This window comes from Eriocheir sinensis, chromosome 17, assembly GCF_024679095.1.
Source record: "Eriocheir sinensis breed Jianghai 21 chromosome 17, ASM2467909v1, whole genome shotgun sequence".
NCBI lineage: Eukaryota > Metazoa > Arthropoda > Malacostraca > Decapoda > Varunidae > Eriocheir > Eriocheir sinensis.
This window is the reverse complement of record NC_066525.1, coordinates 5693159-5713560: the sequence shown is the minus strand read 5'-3', so window position 1 is coordinate 5713560 and position 20402 is coordinate 5693159. Positions and strand designations below refer to the sequence as shown.

Sequence of the window (20402 nt, the reverse complement as noted above, 5' to 3'; positions counted from 1 at the left end):
CAGATAAGCAGACCGACTGACAGAGATGAGTCGTATCTCCCTTCCACATCGCGTCATGATTACAGCCGCACGTATACAACACTTGCCTCTCCTCTTTTCCCAAATAATGACAAACCACGGAAAACAGCTACAAGCCTGTGTTCTTTTATGAAAGACTAATTATTATAGTATGATGGATAGATGCGTCATCAGACTGAAGGGGCCTAGCTAGTGTTTAGCGATTAGACTGTGCTTTATTGTGTCAGTTTCAGCACCCAAGAACATTTTCAGCAGATTGGGATGAAGCTGAAGAGCTTTTAATTTTGAAATTTTCAATTCTCACGCATATTGGGGAGGGGGGAATTCCCACAACTAGGAATAATGAAAAACTCAACATACCTAGAAACCATATCGTGCCAAGTTTTACTGTATGTAAAAACCTAAATATGGGGTAACACGGTGGATTAAGCAAGAAGCATGGGTTGGTTGCCTGCTGAGAGACATCGGACTCCGTTGCTCATGCCTTCCCTCTTGGCCTTGTTCTCTCTCTCTCTCTTAATTTCCGATATTGGTTTTCAACAACCAAATTTAGCCTGGAGGACTAAAGGGGTCCCATGAAAGTTTGTCATGATTGGCTGATAGAATGACAATAAAACCTGATGCCTTGTAAACCTGGCCATGATGGCAAGAAAACATCCCTAAATAATGATTTTATAATATTAGTGGGATGGGTAATGAACATTATAGATCTTATTTACTAGTAAAATTTCCTAGATATTGTACCTGTATGCTATAAGACAACTATGGTATCAAATCAGACATACATTAACTCATTAACCAAGATCATCGTTTAGCTATTAAGAAAAAAATATGTACATAAATACATATTCATCCAAATAACTTGGCAAACATAAACACACACCACACAACTATCTCTGCTGCAGCACATACTGGCAAGACATATCAGACTCTGGAAAAGTCCAGGTGACAGTTTCTAAACTGAGAATGTCTGAAAGAGTTATGCAATGGTTAAAACAGCTATTTCTTATTATTATCTTTATCATATCACTCATGTCAGTTGAGGTTATCATTTCCCCACTGCAATACCCATTTTAATAAATCTGGAACTATACAAAGTGTGTATATTAACATTTTATTCTGATTTTATCTTGGGGAAACCTTTAGGAGCAATTTCCAGTATTTCCCATCACCTTTTCATCATCTATGGACAGAGGGAACATGGAGATGTGCATATTGAATCTCAATGCCTTAAGGAAACTCATTTAGTAACTGTATTAATGATTTTTTTGTCATCCCAGTACACAGGAATACAGTAAGTGAAACCTGGAATAATCATACCACACAGTTTTCAATAGCTGTAAGATGAAACTAAAATTTCATGGATGTGCTTTCCTCCTTCAGCACAAGCACACACACACCCAGAATCAAAGAAACTGGTTTAAAAGTAACATAATTTTTCTACAAGTTATGATTTCATGGTTTATGAAATACTGGAAAAATAACATTAAAGCAACATATCAATCATGTTTCCAATTTGGTAAGACAATACCACATCTAAGATTTCATATTTATTTGAATTTTTCAGTTAATTTATATTTCCTATATAAGATGCCCACTTCCTGCAATGATCAATTGTGCTATGGTAAAAGCCTCAAACAAGCAGCCAAGTATATTTCTGCATTTCATTTTTTCTCACATACATTACCAATTAAGCAAAAATACTTGACTAACTTCTTGATGTAACAATTTTGCCATATCAATATAAAAAAAATGGAAATGAAATTAGAATTGTGACATTTTGAAATTTCTAAATAATAAACGAAAAAAAGTCATAACTTCTTTCCCTACCTTATACATTAGTATGTGTTGATAGACCAAGACTATAATCAGTCAATAGTAGGCTTCAAAAATGCTTTATTTCTTTCCTTCATCTCCTCCATTTTCTTCTGCTTGGCAACTTCTATGAAAGTCTCCATCTCAGTGAGTGAGTTGCCAATTTTAGCTTCTCCATTTTTCCCCTTTTCATCTGTGTCCCATTTTCCAAACCTTGCTGTTCTGTCAGGAGACTCTTCATCAGAAATGTGGGGGTGGTCCTCCTTATCATCATAGATTCTTTCATTCTTGATCTCTCTGGGGCTTCCAGGACTCAATATTTTGGGGAGAGATTCCCCTTTACTTTGCTTTTGAGGGTCTGATGTACTCGGAGTTTTCGGGCAGGAAGTTTCCCATCTGCTGGGTGTTTTAGGACGAGATGACTCCCACCTGCTTGGTGTTTTAGGACGAGATGACTCCCACCTGCTTGGTGTTTTAGGACATGATGACTCCCACCTGCTTGGTGTTTTAGGACGTGATGACTCCCACCTGCTTGGTGTTTTAGGGCGAGATGATTCCCACCTGCTTGGTGTTTTGGGACGAGATGACTCCCACCTACTTGGTGTTTTGGGACGGGATGACTCCCACCGACTGGGTGTTTTGGGACGGGATGAATCCCACCTGCTTGGTGTTTTGGGACGGGAAGACTCCCATCTGCCTGGTGTTTTTGGATGAGACGAGTCCCACCTGCTAGGAGTTTTAGGGCGAGAAGCAGCATCCCATCTACTTGGTGTTTTTGGACGAGATGATTCCCATCTGCTGGGTGTTTTGGGACGGGAGGATTCCCACCTGCTGGGTGTTTTGGGATGGGAGGATTCCCACCTGCAAGGTGTTTTAGGGCAAGAGGACTCTGCTCTGTTTGGACTTTTTGAGTCATAGGAATCTGATTTGCTTTGTGTTTTAGAGTGTGAAGAATCATCACGATTGGGTTCCATACCATCAACAGGATCAGCAGCTCCATATTTGATGCTTGCTTCAACTTTTTTCCTTGCTGCCTCTATCATCATCTCTCGCTCCTGTTCACTAAGCGGTTCTGGTGACTCTCGGCCTTTGTGGTGATCTCTCTTTTCCCAGTTCCCTCTACCACCCCTGAAAGGACCACCCCCTCTCCGACCTCCAGGCCTCCCGCGTCCTCGAAACCAGTTGGAGTGATGTCTGGGGGATCTTGTTCGATGGTGATAAGGTCTGTGTCGTTGGAATCCTTCTTGGTAATAATCACCTCTGTCTCTGCTTCTTGGCCTCTGATAAGAATGCATCCTTCCTCTGCGAAAAGGACGGCCACTATTATATCTCACATTGTAATTTGACCGAGACCGACTTCTAGAACGAGACCTTGAATAGCGTCTATAGGGTGATCTTGACCGTTCACGTGATAATGACCTTGAATGATCTGAGTAGCGATCCCTCGACCGCGATTTTGAATGCCGCCTAGAACGTGACTTGCTTCTGGAGCGTGATCTTGAATGACGTGACCTTGAATGTGACCTTGAGTGGTCTTTTGGAGCATTTCTCTGGTAACTCTGAGAGGTTGAACTTCGACCAGACTTCTTGGAATTTGGGCTATCACTTGGCTCTAATATTGTGCTTGGGATGACTTCAGGAACACCAGTGTTATCATTCTCAGGCTCTGCTTTTTTCTTCTTCTTACTGGAGGCATTAGCAGCTAGCAGATCAAGTACATCTTCCTCATCACTCTCTTGAAAAGCTGGATGAACTCCTTTCGTTGTGAGAGATGAACTTGCGACTACCTTAGTCTTGGATGTCAGGCGAAAACCCTGTTTATATCTATTCATTACCTCCATCATTTGGGTAATGCTGTCAAGATTTTCAGATCTGGAAGCATATACAAATAAGTTACAAAGATGCATAAAGACCAAGAGATTCATCAAATTAAATATTACCTACTTCTTAAGAGATATGTGCATGACCATTACTTTAACATTTTGTCAACATCTTTCCCATATGAAAGAAACCTTAACCTCACCTCACTTCAAGTGCTCATGGCAATTAAAACTATTGATCAGGAATAATTTGAATACATTCAATATCTGAAAAAAAAGCCTATGATAAACCACTCTCCAGAAAACTGTATCACCATCATCATCTTAAGTGATTTCATTTACTGCAGAGGTTTAGCATGGGCTCAACTGGGTCATTTTGATGAGTGTTCAATATGGATATTGTCCCTTTCTTCATCCTCCTGTGTCACAAGTTACATGCCTTTTAGTTACAGTACCTCTTTTGACAACAGTGGAATACAGAGACATGTATTAATTTTTTTTTCTTTTTTTAGGTGCTGCCTGTAGCGCCAGTAGGCCGTCTTTAGGGGCCTCTTTGATGGACCCAGCCTGTTAGTGACGCAGGCTAATTTTATTTATAGTGGCTGCTGTGATGTATTGTCATGCCCCGGGAGTTTATTTTCTCTTTTTCTATTTTCCTACATGTCCTCTGCGTGTATCAAAACACACAAGAAATTAATCAAGATCAGGGTATTCGCCGGCTGCCAGGGATTGAACCCGCGACCAGCGTGACGGGAGAGCCACTCCTTACCGAGTCGGCCAAAGAGGTACCCCACTGGCTAAGTGGGTTATGGGAGGCTTGTTCATCAGGCATAGTCGCCGCACTACGACTTTCCCCACTATGTAGATTAATTTCTGTGTGTTGAGACCTTTAGACTGTGACCCTTTTTGGTGCACTATTTCACAATGTCCCTGAAGAGACATACCTCCAACACTTCCCATTTTCTATTACCCTTGGAGCATAGGCCATCCTACCTGTTACCCCTTCAGGGAAACTCAACAGAACTGCAGGAGAGGATGCCCACCGCCATGCCACCACTGTCATGCCCCGAGAGTTGTATTTTCTCTTTTTCTATTTTTCTTCACGTCCTCTGCGTGTATCGAAACACACAAGAAATTAATCAAGATCAGGGTATTCGCCGGCTGCCTGGGATTGAACCCGCGACCAGCGTGACGGGAGAGCCACTCCTTACCGAGTCGGCCAAAGAGGTACCCCACTGCCTAAGTGGGTTATGGGAGGCTCGTTCATCAGGCATAGTCGCTGCACTACAGTATGACTCTTGTTTGGCCCATGCTGCCCCTCTTGACCGAAGTCGCTGAAGTTAGGGCTGATTGAAGGTCTGGGCAGCATGTGCACAATCTTACGCCACTCGACGATGGTTTGAAATTTCAGAGTGTTTTGATGGGACTCGAACTTAGTCCATGCTAGATCCTCAGGCTCACCACACCTGCACACTGACCACTCGGCCACCACCTCTTGATCCCTGTGTCTCAGGAATAGCGGGTTAGCCTATAAGGCAACCTTTGAATCTCAAAAAAGGAGAGCCGTTCAAAGGAACGCCCACAGAGTTCATGGCTTGAGCAAGTCTACAGATTCTGTCATGAGGTACTTAAGATGGGAAGGGGGCCTGCATGGACACTCCCAGGTTTGGCAAAGTTTGATCAGTGGGCAAGGTGAAGTGCTCCCCTGGCATTTGCCCTGACATTCTGTGGTTATGGGGCATGTGAAGGTGATGGAATGATAACCAAAACTCACCTGAGCAATTCTTTTTCCTTGAAATCATTATCATCATCATCAGGCACAACTAATTTTCTATATGATGAGATTATTTCATAAAAATATTTCCCTGGATAAGCCATGACATAAAGAGAATGGCAAGTGACCTGCTGCACACATACTAAAACCAGCATGAGTGACTGGTTGTCTGGAAAATTGCACAGGGCAGGGTTGCCAGGTCTGAAGCTGTTCTGATTGCCCAATTCCTTCATTTTCAGAATAATTTTTTTATTTATTTCGTTCATGATACCAAGCAAAGTGTATTTTGGGGAGTGCCTAACAGCAAGATGTACTACCTGCATTGTTGAGGGTAGGGTATTTTCTACAAAGAGGGTAGCACAGTATTGATATGTACACAAGTCTCAGCAACTGGTTTCAAATACATGAGAAGCTACATATATATGTAATGATCCTGGGGCTGGCTAACATCTCTTTGAAAGGAAACATTATTAACTATGTACTCCCCAAAATTAGATAACCATTTAAGAAAATGCACAGATTAATTAATGATATAATTACAAATAACATTCTTGAGTTTGATGCACAGACTACATAAAAAATATTGCGCAGTACCTTTCTTTAGTTTGAGGCTCCCTTTCCTTAGATTTTTTCTCCCTGAAACAAAACAAATTGAATATATTAAATAGTAATGGGCAAGGGGCAGGCAGGAGCAGGGCTGGGCAGGTGTGTGTTCAGCTGAGGACACTTGCTGCTGCTGCCACTAAATTTAGTTTCTTTAACTCGATATTTCATTCTATAATTATGATGTCTGGCATCGCTAGGGAATAAAATGCTGATGCTGGCAAATAATACAAAATTAAGTAAATAAAAATGTGTCATAACACTTACCTTTCTTTTGCTTGAGGCTCCATTTCTTTTGACTTTTTCTCTCTATAAAAAAGGTTGGAAAAAAAAGGAAATGTATTACATGATCATTTCACCTTGACAAAATAACTCACTTCTTTTTAAAATAACCAAAGATGTTAAGTTAAAATCTACTGATACAAAAGCATAAAACATTAAATTTCTTAATAACTCTAATTCTGTCAAATCAAAGTACATGGCAATCCTAACTGAAAAGATAGCGGTTATATTTCACATGACATTATTTTCTCACTGAGTAACTTTCTTTATCCTGTAACATGTGCGATATATTAAAAAAATATCTTATGTATGTATTATGGACTTGAAGATAAACATTCAGGGCATCATGTGAGGGGTAAAAATTTATCTATCTCTGTCTTTGGCTCTTTGCATTGTCTCATGCATAGATTATGTTAGTGGGTTGGAGAGAACAGCGACACATGCCAGCTGACAAGTTGCTGGCTATGGGGAAGGGATCGGCAACATGATATAAGGCTATTTTGATCAAAACCACTGTAAAAATTCATTATGGCATGGGCTAAATGGTGTTTCATTCCAGGACCAAAATTTTTCCCCCATCCCCTGTGTTAACCCTTTTATGGCTCAATCTTTGATATGCTAGTCTCCCCACCCATCTGTATTAACCTCTTTTTTTTGCTCAATCTTAGAAATAACGTATCCTCCATCTTGCCTTACCTTACATAGCTGGGGAAAGCCAGAAAGCACAATCAGTTAAAAAAAAAAAGTGTATCAATGATGCACAAAACTCATTAGGCTTTCTTTGCAACCAAGGTCCTAATGTCATCCCTAACCTTGGATTGATCCCTATATCATGAATATACATCATTACTAACACAAACCTATACCCTCTTTACCCTAATTTAAACTTGAGTGATGTTACATATAAATTAGATCTAATAATGAGATTCCCTGCAGAAAGGTCCTTCCCAATCTGATAATTTCAGAGCAGGGGAGGGAGTATGGTCAACTTTCCCACTACGTGACCACACAGTGAGGTTTAGTTGGATAAGCCTTCTATCCCTGCCCCACATTATTATAAAGGAAAATTATCTTTAAAAATAAAAGCTGGGATTCCCAGAAGTCAACTTACCTGTTGGGTTGTTCTCTTTGACTCTCTTCTACTTTCTTGTAATAAGCAGAAAGCTTCTCATTTAAACTCTCCAAACCAGGGATGGGATCATCCTCTCTGTAAATAAATAATTTTCAAATTTACACTTGCTATTAAACATGTTTAAAGAATTGAAATAAAAAAGTCTTGCTTTCCATATCAAACCCTAAGGCATGGCAATCAAATTAATAGCTTCCCTGAATCTTTGCAATAACACTAGAGAAGCACAAAGTTTAGAAGTTACACCCAAGATAAAGTTTTATAATAAAAATGGAGTATACATGTTAAAACATACCAATGAGAACATACCTTCCACAGCATCTTTGTTTTCTGCAGAAAACCTCATACTAATATTTTTTTATTGTTGCACTACATAACAATATAACTGTTATTTCTATTTTAATTTCACAAAAAAATGTTGATATGTGAAAAGTAAGAAATCAGATCTGAGGGACAACAGCTTAAGCATAATTGCGTACTTGCAAGTGGAACGAGAATATAAAATTTCATAAACAAACATTTTTGTTTATAAATTCCTATCGAGAAGTAAACTGCTTCAAGTTAGGCATGTTTATAATAAACATTACACAACAATAAAAATACCATGTAACCATATATAAACTTTTCATAGGACAACCTCACCAGAATGCTGTGATAGAATTAACATTTACAAACACTGTACATCCACTTTTCATATCATGCTGTGTGATATAAGCCAAGGCAATGTTCAGCAACTTCATATACCCAATTAGCAGATGAGGTAGATGGCCCAACCTGTCCTTAGAAATGACAATATTTTACAAGGGCTTCCATCCATTAAAATGGCATAGTTTATGTAGTTGTTCTTCCATATTCTGGTTAGAATCTCAATTCCATATTCTAGTGCTGAAAGGAATTGACCTATTATTAGACAATGTACAATTAGCCAACTATTGAAAATATATGGATAATATCATAAAAACAAATTAAAACAAAAGTTCATTGAAAAGGTCCATCCTTTACACTATTTATATGATTTACACAAAGTAGCCCTGATTACTTGCAGGCATTAAAAATGTTGAATCTGTTTTTCTATCTTAAACTTGTAAACTTTCAAAAGATTTGTTATCAGGATTACTTTGCCCTTACTTGCACTTCCCTACAAATGAGAAAGCACATTGCTCATAAAAAAATCTTGAAAGATATCAAAACAATGACATATTACCTCTAACCAACCATACAGCTCAGTAAATACAGACTTTTTAAGATACTTACACAGCAGTAATGTGGTGAATCTTGCTTTTGGGCTTCTCCTTAACAACTTCAATTTTGGGCTTTTCTTTAACAACTTCAATTTTGGGCTTCTCTTTAACAATTTCCTTCTTCTGATGCTTTTGAGGCTTTTTCTTTTCCTTTCTGTTGGTTTTCTTTTGCTTCTTGTATTTTTTATGTTTCTTTTTCCTTGACTCCTCAATACTTCCACTAGAGTTATGACTGGTACTGCTGCTAGTGGTGCTGCTGCTAGAGCTTCTGCTACTGCTCTTGCTGTGGCTGCTACTGCTGCTACTGTAACTGCTGCTCCTGCTTGCACTGCTTGAACTGGTATTTCTGTTCCTCTTTTTGTGTGAATCTAAAAGAGAAAACATTGCATTAAAGAACACTGTTGAATAAAGTGGTCTTATTTCAGATAAATTTTGATCCACTCGTACCTTTGTGTTTTTTTCTGCTCCTGGACTCCCTGCTTCTGCTATGTTTCTTCTTGGAGTGATCCTTTTTTTCACCAGATCTGGGAGCAGGAGGGTAAATACAACTAAAATGTAACTACATTATATAGTTCTAGTATATAAATAACTGTCCATGGAGGAAAAAGCATGTTACTCAAGAATTCGTTGAAGCAAACTGAAAATGTTTAAGGGAATGTGTTTTAATGACACAAACAAGCGCATTTTCCCCACAGAAATATGAATATGTGGAGTGAATTAAATGAAGTGGTAGAGGCAATATGTACGGGACTTTATAACGAAAAACTGGACAAACATAGATACAGCAACAGGACCACACGAGTGTAGCTCAGGCCCTGTATGCTACAACAAGGTAAATACACTCAACACAATGATTCGGCAAGATATTTGCTGCACATTTTTCAGTTACCTGTAAGCCAATTTGAAAACTGGTTCCAGAGGGGTGCCCATAATGAACACAAAAGCATTGTTAAAAATGTCTTTTCCTTCCAAGAAAAGGCCTGTTAGAATTGAGGCACACCTTGTAAATTACCAAATATGGTACGTGTCATTAAACATTAATTGTATAATATGTAATAATGTATAAAACAATTTTACAATACATAATAATCAAATAATATTTCAGTATTTAATGCATGATTGCAGAATGCATGCATGAAAACTAGAATAAATGTGCAAGATGCACATGAACAGCCATTACATTCTATAATGACTAAAAAATAATATAAAAAATAAATGAACCCTTGAATTTCATGAGGCTAGATTACTAAAGTTAAGTGTTGCAGCAGTATGTAAAATCTTTAACACCGAAATTCAACAATAAAAAAAAAGGGATATATATCATAGTTAATTATAAGAGAAGTTGAATTGTAACTGTTGTAGACCATGCTGATGATGTAACTCTCACTTGTTGCCCAAAATGCATGGACTGCTGTGCCAGATTTTTTTTTCATCCCTTGTATTTGGAGTGTAAGATGAGGAGTCCACAAGCAATAAGCAGCCAGTTTATTCCAAAGCCAGTCTCCATTCTTTACTAAAGCAAACACTGTCTGTCATTCTTGCTTCAAACTTTTTTGTATGGATGAGCAAGGGACTTTCACATGAAAAATCTAAAACCTTATATTCAATTTTGAAATGCTTATGTAAGAACCCTTAGCTGATGAAAGGGGCAAATGGATGTATCTAATGCAAAATACATTTTAGCAAGTTGATACAACTATTTTCTAGTGTAAGGCCTTGTGTGATTGGAAAAGAATAATAATTACCATTAATGTCACCATAAACCCATCAATTGGCCCATTACAAGTGAATGGTCTAGAAAGTTAAGGAAACAAGAAACCAGAAGTTGAGGAAAAGTAAAATGGGTTCCTACCATACATTTTCCCACCAAGTTCTGACACTGGATGCATAGACATAAAAAAACTCAAACCTATAACCAACCTGACTCCTTCTATATCCTTAAGAAATTTATCAACACGAGCCTTGTATTCCTCATCCTCCCGGCTTGTGTAGGTGGAACCTGAAACAACCAGTCCTGGAATAAAGAATATATCTTATTACCTACACAACTAAAGAAGTACCAAATATTAATGTCACTATTATCATTATCTTGGTCCTCTCTTACGCATTAGAGTGACTGAGGAGAATGTAGACCTGAAATATAACAAGCAAATGCCAGAACACAACAGTTGGTCAGTGACAGGTAAATCAAACCTTGAGGCTGAGGAAGTACTGGGTAGGTTGTTGGAGGAGGCTGATAAATGGTTGTCACAGGTGGAGCAACAACCACAGTAGTAGGGGGCCATCCAGGAGGAGGATAACTGAAGCCTGATTCAATATTTGGAGGAGGAACAGCTAAGTTAGGAATAAAAGATGTAGTGGTGTTAATGGTGGAAGGAGGTTGCCATTTTCCCTCTTGCATTTCCATCTTTGTTGATAAAGGAGAAAGGGACTTGCTGGGAGACCTAGACTGGGACGATAATTTTGAGTCCTGTGCTTCTCTGGACTCTGATTTAGTTGCAGGTGTCTCTTTCTTGGCTACAGGACTACTCTTAGATGAGGAATTTGTCCGGTGACGTTTTCTGTAACAAAGATAGGAACATCGTGATATATCATATGCAATGTTACATATACTTTCCATAAAGTATATGCAATCACTTTTAAGAACCTAAAATAACTGGAGCAGGTCATTATTCTTCATGAAATACTCGTTTGATACATACAGGAGAAGATAAAAACATGATAACAAACTTCTTACAACAAAATGGAAAATAAACTCTTACCTCTTGAATTCTACTTCAATATCAATGAGATCCTGGATTGCATCTTCAACAACTTCTGGACTTTTGGGGCCAAGATCATTCTTCTGGATGAGTTTTCTGCAAGTCAGCATATAAGTCAGCACTGCCATCAAGTATGTGATTTTACTGTATTATTTCAAGGAATGCAGCTTTCCAAAAAATGACTTACCTTATTGATTCTTTCCCAGCTTCATGATCAGGATTGATGGAGAGACATTTCTTGAAACTTTTCTCAGCTTCTTCTATTTTATTTTCCTCCTCATATCTATAAAAATTCAAATAATTAGCAATTCAATTAATGTTCATCAGTGAACCAAAGATATCATAATTTACTCATGGACAAAAAGATGCAATCATTTTCATAAACAAAGGAATTAATGACAGCTTACTGTTTGCCAAGCTCCACAAGTGTCTCACATATATACTTCTGAGCATTATTGTGAGTTGGGTTATACTTAAGAGCTTCCTCAAAATTTTCAACAGCTTTCTCCAAACTTCCAAAGTTTGCCAATCTGAAAAAAAAAGGCACATGATCTTAATGAATCTCTCTCTCTCTCTCTCTCTCTCTCTCTCTCTCTCTCTCTCTGTTCATATATTTGTCTACCTATCTATTTATCAAGTAACTTCCCTTACATATTATTGAAAAATATCTTTATGATAATAATGCACATACCTATTAATATTTCCTAAACAATATGGAAAAGTTTTAGGGAAAATACTCACAAAGCTCCTTTAGCTACAAATGCTTCCACATTTTCATTATCAATTTGCAGAGCCTTGTTCAAGCATTGGAAGGCCTCCTCATGCTGCCCTCGCTTGAAGAACACCACCCCATCAGCGACGGACTTGTGAGCCCACCGAGACATTTGTGACTTCCTGACAGACCTGTACATTTCACGATCCGGAAATTTGTACCTGCAGTATTGAAAATTATTCTTTAAACATTAATCAAGACTGTCCTTATATAACAAACTTGTGAGTCCATCTGATCTTGATAACTTAAAATCTAGTCAGAATCTTATATTACCAAAATTTTTGTAATCTACAAGAAAAATTACTCTACCTTTTTACTTACTTTAGAGAGTCCATCAGTGATGAGTGTGATGATAAACTGATGTTAAATTTGCCAGCTAGATGTCTTATGCTGCGTGGGTTGTTGAACGTTTTCAGCTTCTCCAGGGCATGGGCGTATGATTTTATGTTCTGTTCTTCCATTACACTTGGGTGAGAAAGAAAGACAAGAATGTTATGTTGTTTCCAAGAATATGTGTGCCCTAGGAATTAAAAACTAAAGTGGCATTTCCTGCTCAGTGATGTTCAAGCTCCATGTTCTAAGTTTACATTTACCCACTGACCAATTGCTGGAAGTTATGCCCATTACCTGTTTGATATTTTCATTATGCAATGTCTATAGACTATATGATTATGTGCACAGGGAAATTATTAAACGATAGTGGTGGACACTTCTCACCACTACCCACACTCAATTATGCACAGAAAGGATCATGAGCCCCCGTAACAGCACTATAGACTATCAAATGGCACCCCTCTATGCTTGGATTCCATCTTATTTCTTTAAGCAAACAGAATTTTTTTTAGGGGGGAGGCCGATCTCATGAGTTAGCATTTCAGTAAAGTTGGTAAGATCTCCACCCTATTTCTGCCACCTTCAAGAGATTTCATTGCATATATTATTCTTAGAAGCTATGATGCTTTATTTTCTTTGAATCGCTTTGGCTGTTTTCATGGTCTGTATTAGAAAAGAAAAGAAAGGGGCTACCTGTACTTGACTCATATATATTCTTGAGGAAATATCTGTCTTAACCCTTTAATTGTGCGTGGCGAGGGAGGCGACGATCCCCCCAGGCGCACTCTGGCAGCCCGACGGAGAGGGGGGGAGGGGGGGGCTCTCTTTTAACCTCTGTATCTCAAAAACTATTCATCACAGCTAAAAAACAAAAACACCATTGGAAAGAGGAGGCCCAGATCTATTAGATTGTTATGTATGCCTCTCCTGTGAACATACAGGCATGTTCAGGGGTGTTGCCTGTGAACACTTATGTCTTTGCATGCATGATGGTCAGCCATATTGAGGCAACTGAGTAGATCTTGATGGGGTGCTGGCAGGGTAGTATTTCCAACTGCAAAATTTACAACTATTTGTTAAAAAAAAACAGTCAGGTGATAGGTGAATCTATGCAAAAATGCCGCTATATTGAACAACAACATCTGCCAGTTACTCGTCCACAGATTTTCCGCACTAGACTGATATGATTTTCCACCAAATTTAGTGGAAAACCCACTGAATTGGCAATGCTGTGGGATGAGAAGAGGCTCGTAAAATATTGTTGGAACACGCTCATACGCAGGAAATTTAAGTGAGATTGGAGGTCGCAGTGAGCGTTTAGCACCAGCAGCAAATGACACTACTGCTTGCTGCGAGCGTTTAGCAGTTTAAGGGTTAAATTCCAACTTTTCCAATGATTTCTCAGAATTAATTAGATCCTTATATTCCTGGTTGTAAAATCCGTAGCTTGACAATTACAAAGCTAGGTCAGGACAGTCATATAACAAATCATTACCTGACTATGGGTGGACGAGTGCCGAGTGTGACCTTGCCCAGCTTAATCTTGTCCTTGAGATGAGGTGGTATAGCAACTCCTTTGGTGCCAACTAAGAGATAATTGTCACTGGCATCCACCTCCAACACCTCTACACACAACCTTGTTCGAAGCATCCATCGTCCAAGGTCATCAGTGTCTGCTGGTTCTGGGTCTGAGTCTTCAAGGCGAAGGTGAGCCTGGAAGAGAAACCTCACTTAGGGAATCACCATTAACATTGTAGTTGCAGCTTGAATTCAAAATGGTTATTTACTAAACACTTACAGTAGGCCTTTCAATTTGGTGACTGATTGGTGTATTTGTCTAATCATTTGCATTAAGTTGTCCAAATGTAGTGCCTCAAATGTGTCCTTTGTAATTTTACCCAGGTGTTAAACAGGAAACTTACCTTAATGTCAGCATCAAAGAGGTCCCTTACATTGGGTCCCACAGCTGCCTGAACCTTAACAATACAGAGCAAATCATGAACATGGGTTGCCACTCGACCATAGAGCACATCACCACGCTGCACTTTCTGCAATGAGAAGGATTACCAAATATAAGTCCAGTATTGGGAACATAAATAAAACTTGTTAAAGGCTCTAAATTCCAAATTCCAAATTCCAAATTTAGAGGAAATTCCATTTTATTTCATTTCTAATATGTAATTTTGTTTGCCTAAGAGATGATTTATTATAGTTTGATTAAATAATCATTGCATATAAATGCTCTTGAGTTTGTCGGAGGGCTCTTTTATAAATTAATATTTAATTAATTTTGAGTGGCTAGGAACATTTCCCACATTAACCCAAGTTGTAATGCCATCAGAATATAATTAATAACTTTACAATCAATTTTCTAAGCATATAACCTATTTGTATGGTAATGGATGCCCGCATTGTTGATGATGACACTTGTGGTGACAGTTATTATTCCAGGATACAGTAAATACTACAATATCACGAGTTATAATCATCACCAGAATCATATATACCTTAAAGAATATATCTTTCTTCAGATGGCACATGATCTTCATGAAGTGCTCTAGAGGAGGAAGACTGTTGGATCGATCTGAAGAAAAGAAAAACAGGTTGTGCATTTCAAATAGGTATTTGATATTATGATGATGAAATCAAACACATGTCAGAAAATTTGTTCAAAATTACATTAATGAATCATAAGAGGCTTACCTTTAAAACCAAAGTCATCATCATCATTGTCTACAATGGTTTTACTCTCCCGAGGCACAAATAAAGATGTGCACTTGTCACTGATGAAACTGATCAGTTCATTTCTTGTTGCTGTTGGCTGCTTGCTAGAAAAGATAAAACTCATAAGGATTACAGAATTTTTCTTTATATCAATTTGCTATTTGCCAAACTTGCTGCTTTTTTTATGCTTTCTAACACACATACTACTCCATAGTAACTCTTCTTGCTCATACATTTCCTTTTAGTATCATCAAATCCCCTCCCACTTCTGTTTTTCTTTTTCTCTCAGCTTTAGTAGGTAGGTAATCAACTTGACTGGTGATTTGATCATTCCACTCTATCACTATTTTCAAGGACTACGTACATAAAAGATTAATTCACTACATTATTTCATCTCCTCCACTCTTTGCCACTTCTGGTGTTAAGCTACCTACACCTGATGCTTTATTCCCCCTCAGCTTTTCTATTGATGTTCTCATTATGCAAAGTATTTTTCCACACACAATGACATTAAACCACTCTACTCCCTCTTTCCAGGGTGAGTTACAAAGTGCATTCACTCCACCATTCATCTCTGCATTTCAACATTTTTATTGTCATGAAATCTACACTTAAATCTTTGCATACTTCATTTCCATCACACATACACCTCTATCAATTCATCTATATATAATCCATCTTCATACAAACCTTATTTCTGGATTTCGTGCTCTATATATTTTATAATTAACCTCCTTCATATTCAAAGACTCAACATCTTTAGAATGTGAGGATGTAAGCTGCTTGAGGAGTAGATGACCATGGAAGTTCACAGACTGTGTGACTAACTTAGACGATAAAGGGTCCGTTCCGGCCATCTTTGCAAATCCCTTCTGAAAGAGAAAAAAAAATAGCTCCATTACTAAGGTTTAAAAATGTGTTTGAACTAACATATCAGAAATCAGGAATGTACTATTAAGTATTTTCATATATAATATCTTCAGAACTTTCCAAACACAGTTCATTCTTTTTGTCTGATGATAGTGTGCTCCATCCTGCTCTAGCAATGGTTCTTGATCTTGATCTTGATGTGTAATGCACAGGGCACCTGTCAGGTGCATAACACACATATTTGTATTGGCTGTTGGGGGGATGGGAGAGCCAAGTGTGCAGGAGAGGGAAGTGAATCAAGTGTAGTTGTTATTGTTGGTGTGTTGTGATGACAAGTGAGTGTGTATTTGTTTTCTGAATGAGTCTATTATACCACAGTCTAAAATCTGTTGTGGGAGGCTGTTCCAGTCACGTATGGTGCGGGGAAAGTATGAGTGCTTGTATGCATCAGTGTTAGTGTGATTTTTTTTTTTTTTTTTTTTTACAACAAAGGAGGCAGCTCAAGGGCACAAAAAAAAAAATAATAATAATAAAAAAAGCCCGCTAATCGCTGCTCCCATAAAAGAATCAGAAGAGGTGGCCAAAAGCAAGGTCAGATTCAGGAGGAGAGGTGTCCTGATACCCTCCTCTTGAAAGAGTTCAAGTCATAGGCAGATATGTTTGGTATTTATGGATGTGTGTGTTACGAGTACGTTGACTGCGTTGTGTAAGTATGTGTGTGGGTCAATGTCAATGTGAGTGTTTGTGTTCTTGTACAGAAGTGTAAGTCTGTGCGCTTGTCTGCGTATGTGAAGAGGTTCCATGTTTATTTGTTGTTTGATCCGTGTTGTGATTCCAGGCGTTCAAGTGTAATTGTTTGTACGTAATGAACCTAGCCGCCTTGGTGTTGATTTGTTCTAACCTATCAATGTTTCTGTGTGTGTAAGGATCCCACACTGTGGAGCAGTATTCCAGTGTTGGTCTCACAAGTGTGTCATAAGCTATGTGTTTAATGTCAGGTGTGCAGTTATGTAGATTCCTCCTCAGGAACCCCAGTGTTCTGTTGGCTGTGGCACTGATGTGGCCTATGTGAGTGTTGAATTTCAAGTTAGTTGAGAGGTGAACACCAAAATACTTGTGTGTGCGCACTGATTCAAGGTCTGAATTATGGAGAATGTAAGTGTGATGGATGGGGTTGTAAGCTCTGGTGACATTTATCTGGTTGGAAATGCATCTGCCAGGTGCGCTCCCACCGCTGGAGGGTGTCAAAGTCTTTTTGTAGCAGTCTGCAGTCGTCACTAGTCTTACCGCTCTAAACAGCAAACTAACGTCAGCAAATAGTCTAGTAGAAGAGTTAGGAGTTGACAGTGGAAAATCATTAATGTACAGGAGGAAAAAAAGGGGGCCTAGAATGGTTCCTTGTGGGACACCTGAAGAAACAGGGACAGTGTCAGATGAAGATCCGTTAAGAACACATTGAGTCCTGTTAGTAAGAAATGCAGTGATCCAGTGAAGAATAGGTCCTGAAATACCATAGTATTTCAACTTTAATGTCAGTATTTTGTGCGGGACTTTGTCAACGGCTTTGGCAAAATCTAAAACAATAGTGTCCACTTGTTTAACCCGGTAGCAGCAATGAGCCAAATTTGTGGCTTTACCATGTAGCAGCGACAGGCCAAATTTGTGCCATGATATAACCCCCCTCAAAAATTGATGATGTATAAACTGATTACAAATGCTTTGATATATATTATGAAATGGTTTGTGTGAGTGATTTTTTCTCATTTTTCTCGCTAGGAGGGACAATTATGAAACATGATCCCTGCTGCTACTGGGTTAAATCTCAGAAATGAGAAATTTGTGGCAAAGACAACTACAAGTGATGATTTACGCATCAAAATCTACCAAAAAATTGTGTCAACCACTGGAGTTGGGTGCAATTCTAGAGTAATGCCTTCCTTTCCTCTCCACGCCTCCACAACACAGCTGATGGACACGCATGTCGTTCTTTAACTATAACAGAAAGCCAGAAATCTTGTTTTTTGGACGCGGGGAGTCATGTCTTATATTTATCAAGCACGTCTACAACCTTACCCAAAACAGAGCTTGAAAGGTGTTTCCTGTGCGACATCTGAAGGAATCTACAAAGAATACGCTACTAACATTTACAGTAGATAAATTTCCGTCACTATGAAGCTCTGAAAGCGTTATATTCGTGCAGATATTCCCACTGGAGGCGTCATAATATTAGGGCAAACAAGCATCCTCCTCCCAGGAAAAAAAAATGCTGATTGTGTTGGCGCCGCGCTCCCCCCCGGCATTGCGGCGCTGAAACCTTGAGTGGACCCTCGAAATATGGCATGACTACTGCACTACGTCTTGCACTATTGTACGGAGTGATTGTCAATGGGATAACTAGAGTAGAGGGCCATAAAGAACACTTACCAGCAGCGCTTCCCATTGGCACCGCCCGCGTCTTGTTTACCCCGGCGGGTGCCAGCGCCTCTTGCTGCTTGCTTGCAGTGATACCAGCTCCTGCCCGCCGCGAGGCCCAGGGAATGATTTACGCCTTCATATTACAGATAAAAACGACATAAATTATAAGAAGTGAAGCTCACGTGAGGACTAGATTAATTACCACTCTTGCAATAGTCTTACGTGCAGCTATTCCTCATTTTCTATCTATCTACTAATCTGTCTGCATGTCTATCTATCTATCTAACTGGCCTCGATACAGCAGGCTCAAGGGGAAGACTGCTGTAAAATTCTTCAAGACGTACACAAGGCTGGGATGGAGTAGGGTGTTGTGTTAGAGACATGGGGCATTATGAATAAGCTCAAGATAGAAAGAAAATAACTCATACACAGATCCATAACGTATATACTCTCTCTCGAAGGGTGCGGTCTGGTTCATGATCACGACTCGAGTCCAGCGTATATATAATATGTGGGTGTATATGGGGCAAATGATATATTTCCGCTGCTGTTGAGCTCTGAAGCAATTATATTACTGCAGATATTCCCGTTGCATGCATCATAAAATTATGGCAAAGCATCCTTAGAGCTAATCCCGGGGAAAAATGATGGTGCCGTAGTATATACATGCCCAGCCTGGGACACTATATATTGTAGCTTCCGACCCTCACATCAACCATTTCCTAAACCCAAACAGGAGATCAGTCGGGTTCTAATGAGTGTTTTATAGGTTCATCCTTAGTTGTATAATCACACTCTGTACTGCCTGGGGGTTGGGATGGCATATGCTCCTCCCTTCTCCTTTGTTGTTTTACTTGCAACAATAAACTATCAATCAATCAATCAATCAGAAGATCTAGGGTCAGGTCATAAACTGGCATTACATATGGCGCTGAAGCAAATTTTGTGTGAACTTAGGAAATATATACTACTGCGCTACGGCTTGCACTATTATATATTGAACTGACGTTTATACTACCTACATATACACGTTATCACCATCAAGTAGCAATGCCTGATGCAACGCCTGCGCCTTTAGTGTATTGACCTGCCGTGACATCACACATTCCAAGGTTCTATCGGGCTCGGGGAACGCTGTAGGTCGTGCCTCTGCTCCTCATACTTGATCTGTCTGAATAGCATAAATTCCGGTATAGGTACGTGTGTTTTGTACTATTTCTTTCTCGTGAGGGGCCAGCAAACTGTATAATATGGTCATAAACTGTGTAAAGCACGCGTGTTGAGTGCAAAAGTGTTTATAATTCCGGTAAGTTTTCTAATCACGGTCGACAGCAAGGTTTCTATATCATCTCTCTACTTCTTGCCATGGTCAAAATTAAGCTAGGTTACTCTATGACAAAAGTAAAATCTGACAAATTTATTAGAGCTAAATATCAATGGATTCCACGTACGTAATACTCGCTCAAGTCCCACCATAAATGCATACAAGTAGATGAAGCACTCATCTTTTTCTGTATTTCTTCAGGGAGATGGTAGTGGCGGTAGCGGCGGAGGAGGCGAGGGTGCCAGCGCCCCTCCCTGGTATCCTGAAGGAGTACACCAAGGCCGCCATCCGCACCCAACCTCGAGACCTCCTGGCATGGTCCGCCGCCTACTTCAAGTATGGGTTGTGCCCCCATTACCATTATCATCATCAACCCTATTTCATTGCCTAGCTTCAGTACAAAGGAGAAATCTAGGGAAACCCATCGCAGTGGATGAGACTTTATGAGAAATAGAAATGAGAACAATATTTAAGGGGAAAGTGCACATATCCTGGAAAGAGGTGGCATTTGGGCTCCCTC

General features: G+C 39.2%; 2 protein-coding genes across 9 annotated transcripts in view; one reads left to right on the top strand and one right to left on the bottom strand.

Annotated features, from left to right (window-relative positions):
• Positions 1-1261: 1261 nt before the first annotated feature.
• LOC126999848 (serine/arginine repetitive matrix protein 5-like) lies at positions 1262-18709 on the bottom strand. Of its 8 annotated transcripts, none has more exons than XM_050862904.1 (20): positions 18568-18709; positions 15964-16145; positions 15253-15377; positions 15057-15133; positions 14472-14597; positions 14045-14262; positions 12538-12681; positions 12186-12377; positions 11852-11974; positions 11632-11727; positions 11445-11540; positions 10876-11243; positions 10603-10696; positions 9130-9206; positions 8696-9050; positions 7424-7519; positions 6298-6339; positions 6022-6063; positions 2329-3705; positions 1262-2295 (listed from the first exon to the last, which is right to left on the bottom strand). In XM_050862904.1, the coding sequence occupies exons 2-20, from the start codon at positions 16128-16130 to the stop codon at positions 1887-1889; spliced, it is 4224 nt and encodes a 1407-aa protein (XP_050718861.1). In that variant the 5' UTR covers positions 16131-16145; positions 18568-18709; the 3' UTR covers positions 1262-1886. The 8 variants fall into 8 exon arrangements, with proteins under 8 accessions (XP_050718861.1, XP_050718862.1, XP_050718863.1 ...); XM_050862905.1 differs by having other exon boundaries at positions 1262-2262; XM_050862906.1 differs by having other exon boundaries at positions 2395-3705.
• An 882-nt stretch (positions 18710-19591) lies between these two features.
• LOC126999849 (ropporin-1-like protein) overlaps positions 19592-20402 on the top strand; it is a 2816-nt gene continuing 2005 nt past the window's right edge. The window contains exons 1-2 of the mRNA XM_050862910.1: positions 19592-19754; positions 20084-20218. Of these exons, the coding sequence (XP_050718867.1) occupies positions 20088-20218 (131 nt within the window). The 5' untranslated portion in view covers positions 19592-19754; positions 20084-20087. The remainder of the gene's footprint in view (positions 19755-20083; positions 20219-20402) is intronic.

Coding starts and splice junctions, on each gene's coding strand:
- LOC126999848 (XM_050862901.1), bottom strand. CDS start 16,130: ATGGCCGGAACGGACCCTTTATCGTCTAAGTTAGTCACACAGTCTGTG. Junction 14,263..14,471: donor TCTTTGATGCTGACATTAAG/GTAAGTTTCCTG, acceptor TTTCTCTTCCAG/GCTCACCTTCGCCTTGAAGA. Junction 6,064..6,297: donor GAGCCTCAAGCAAAAGAAAG/GTAAGTGTTATG, acceptor GTTTTGTTTCAG/GGAGAAAAAATCTAAGGAAA.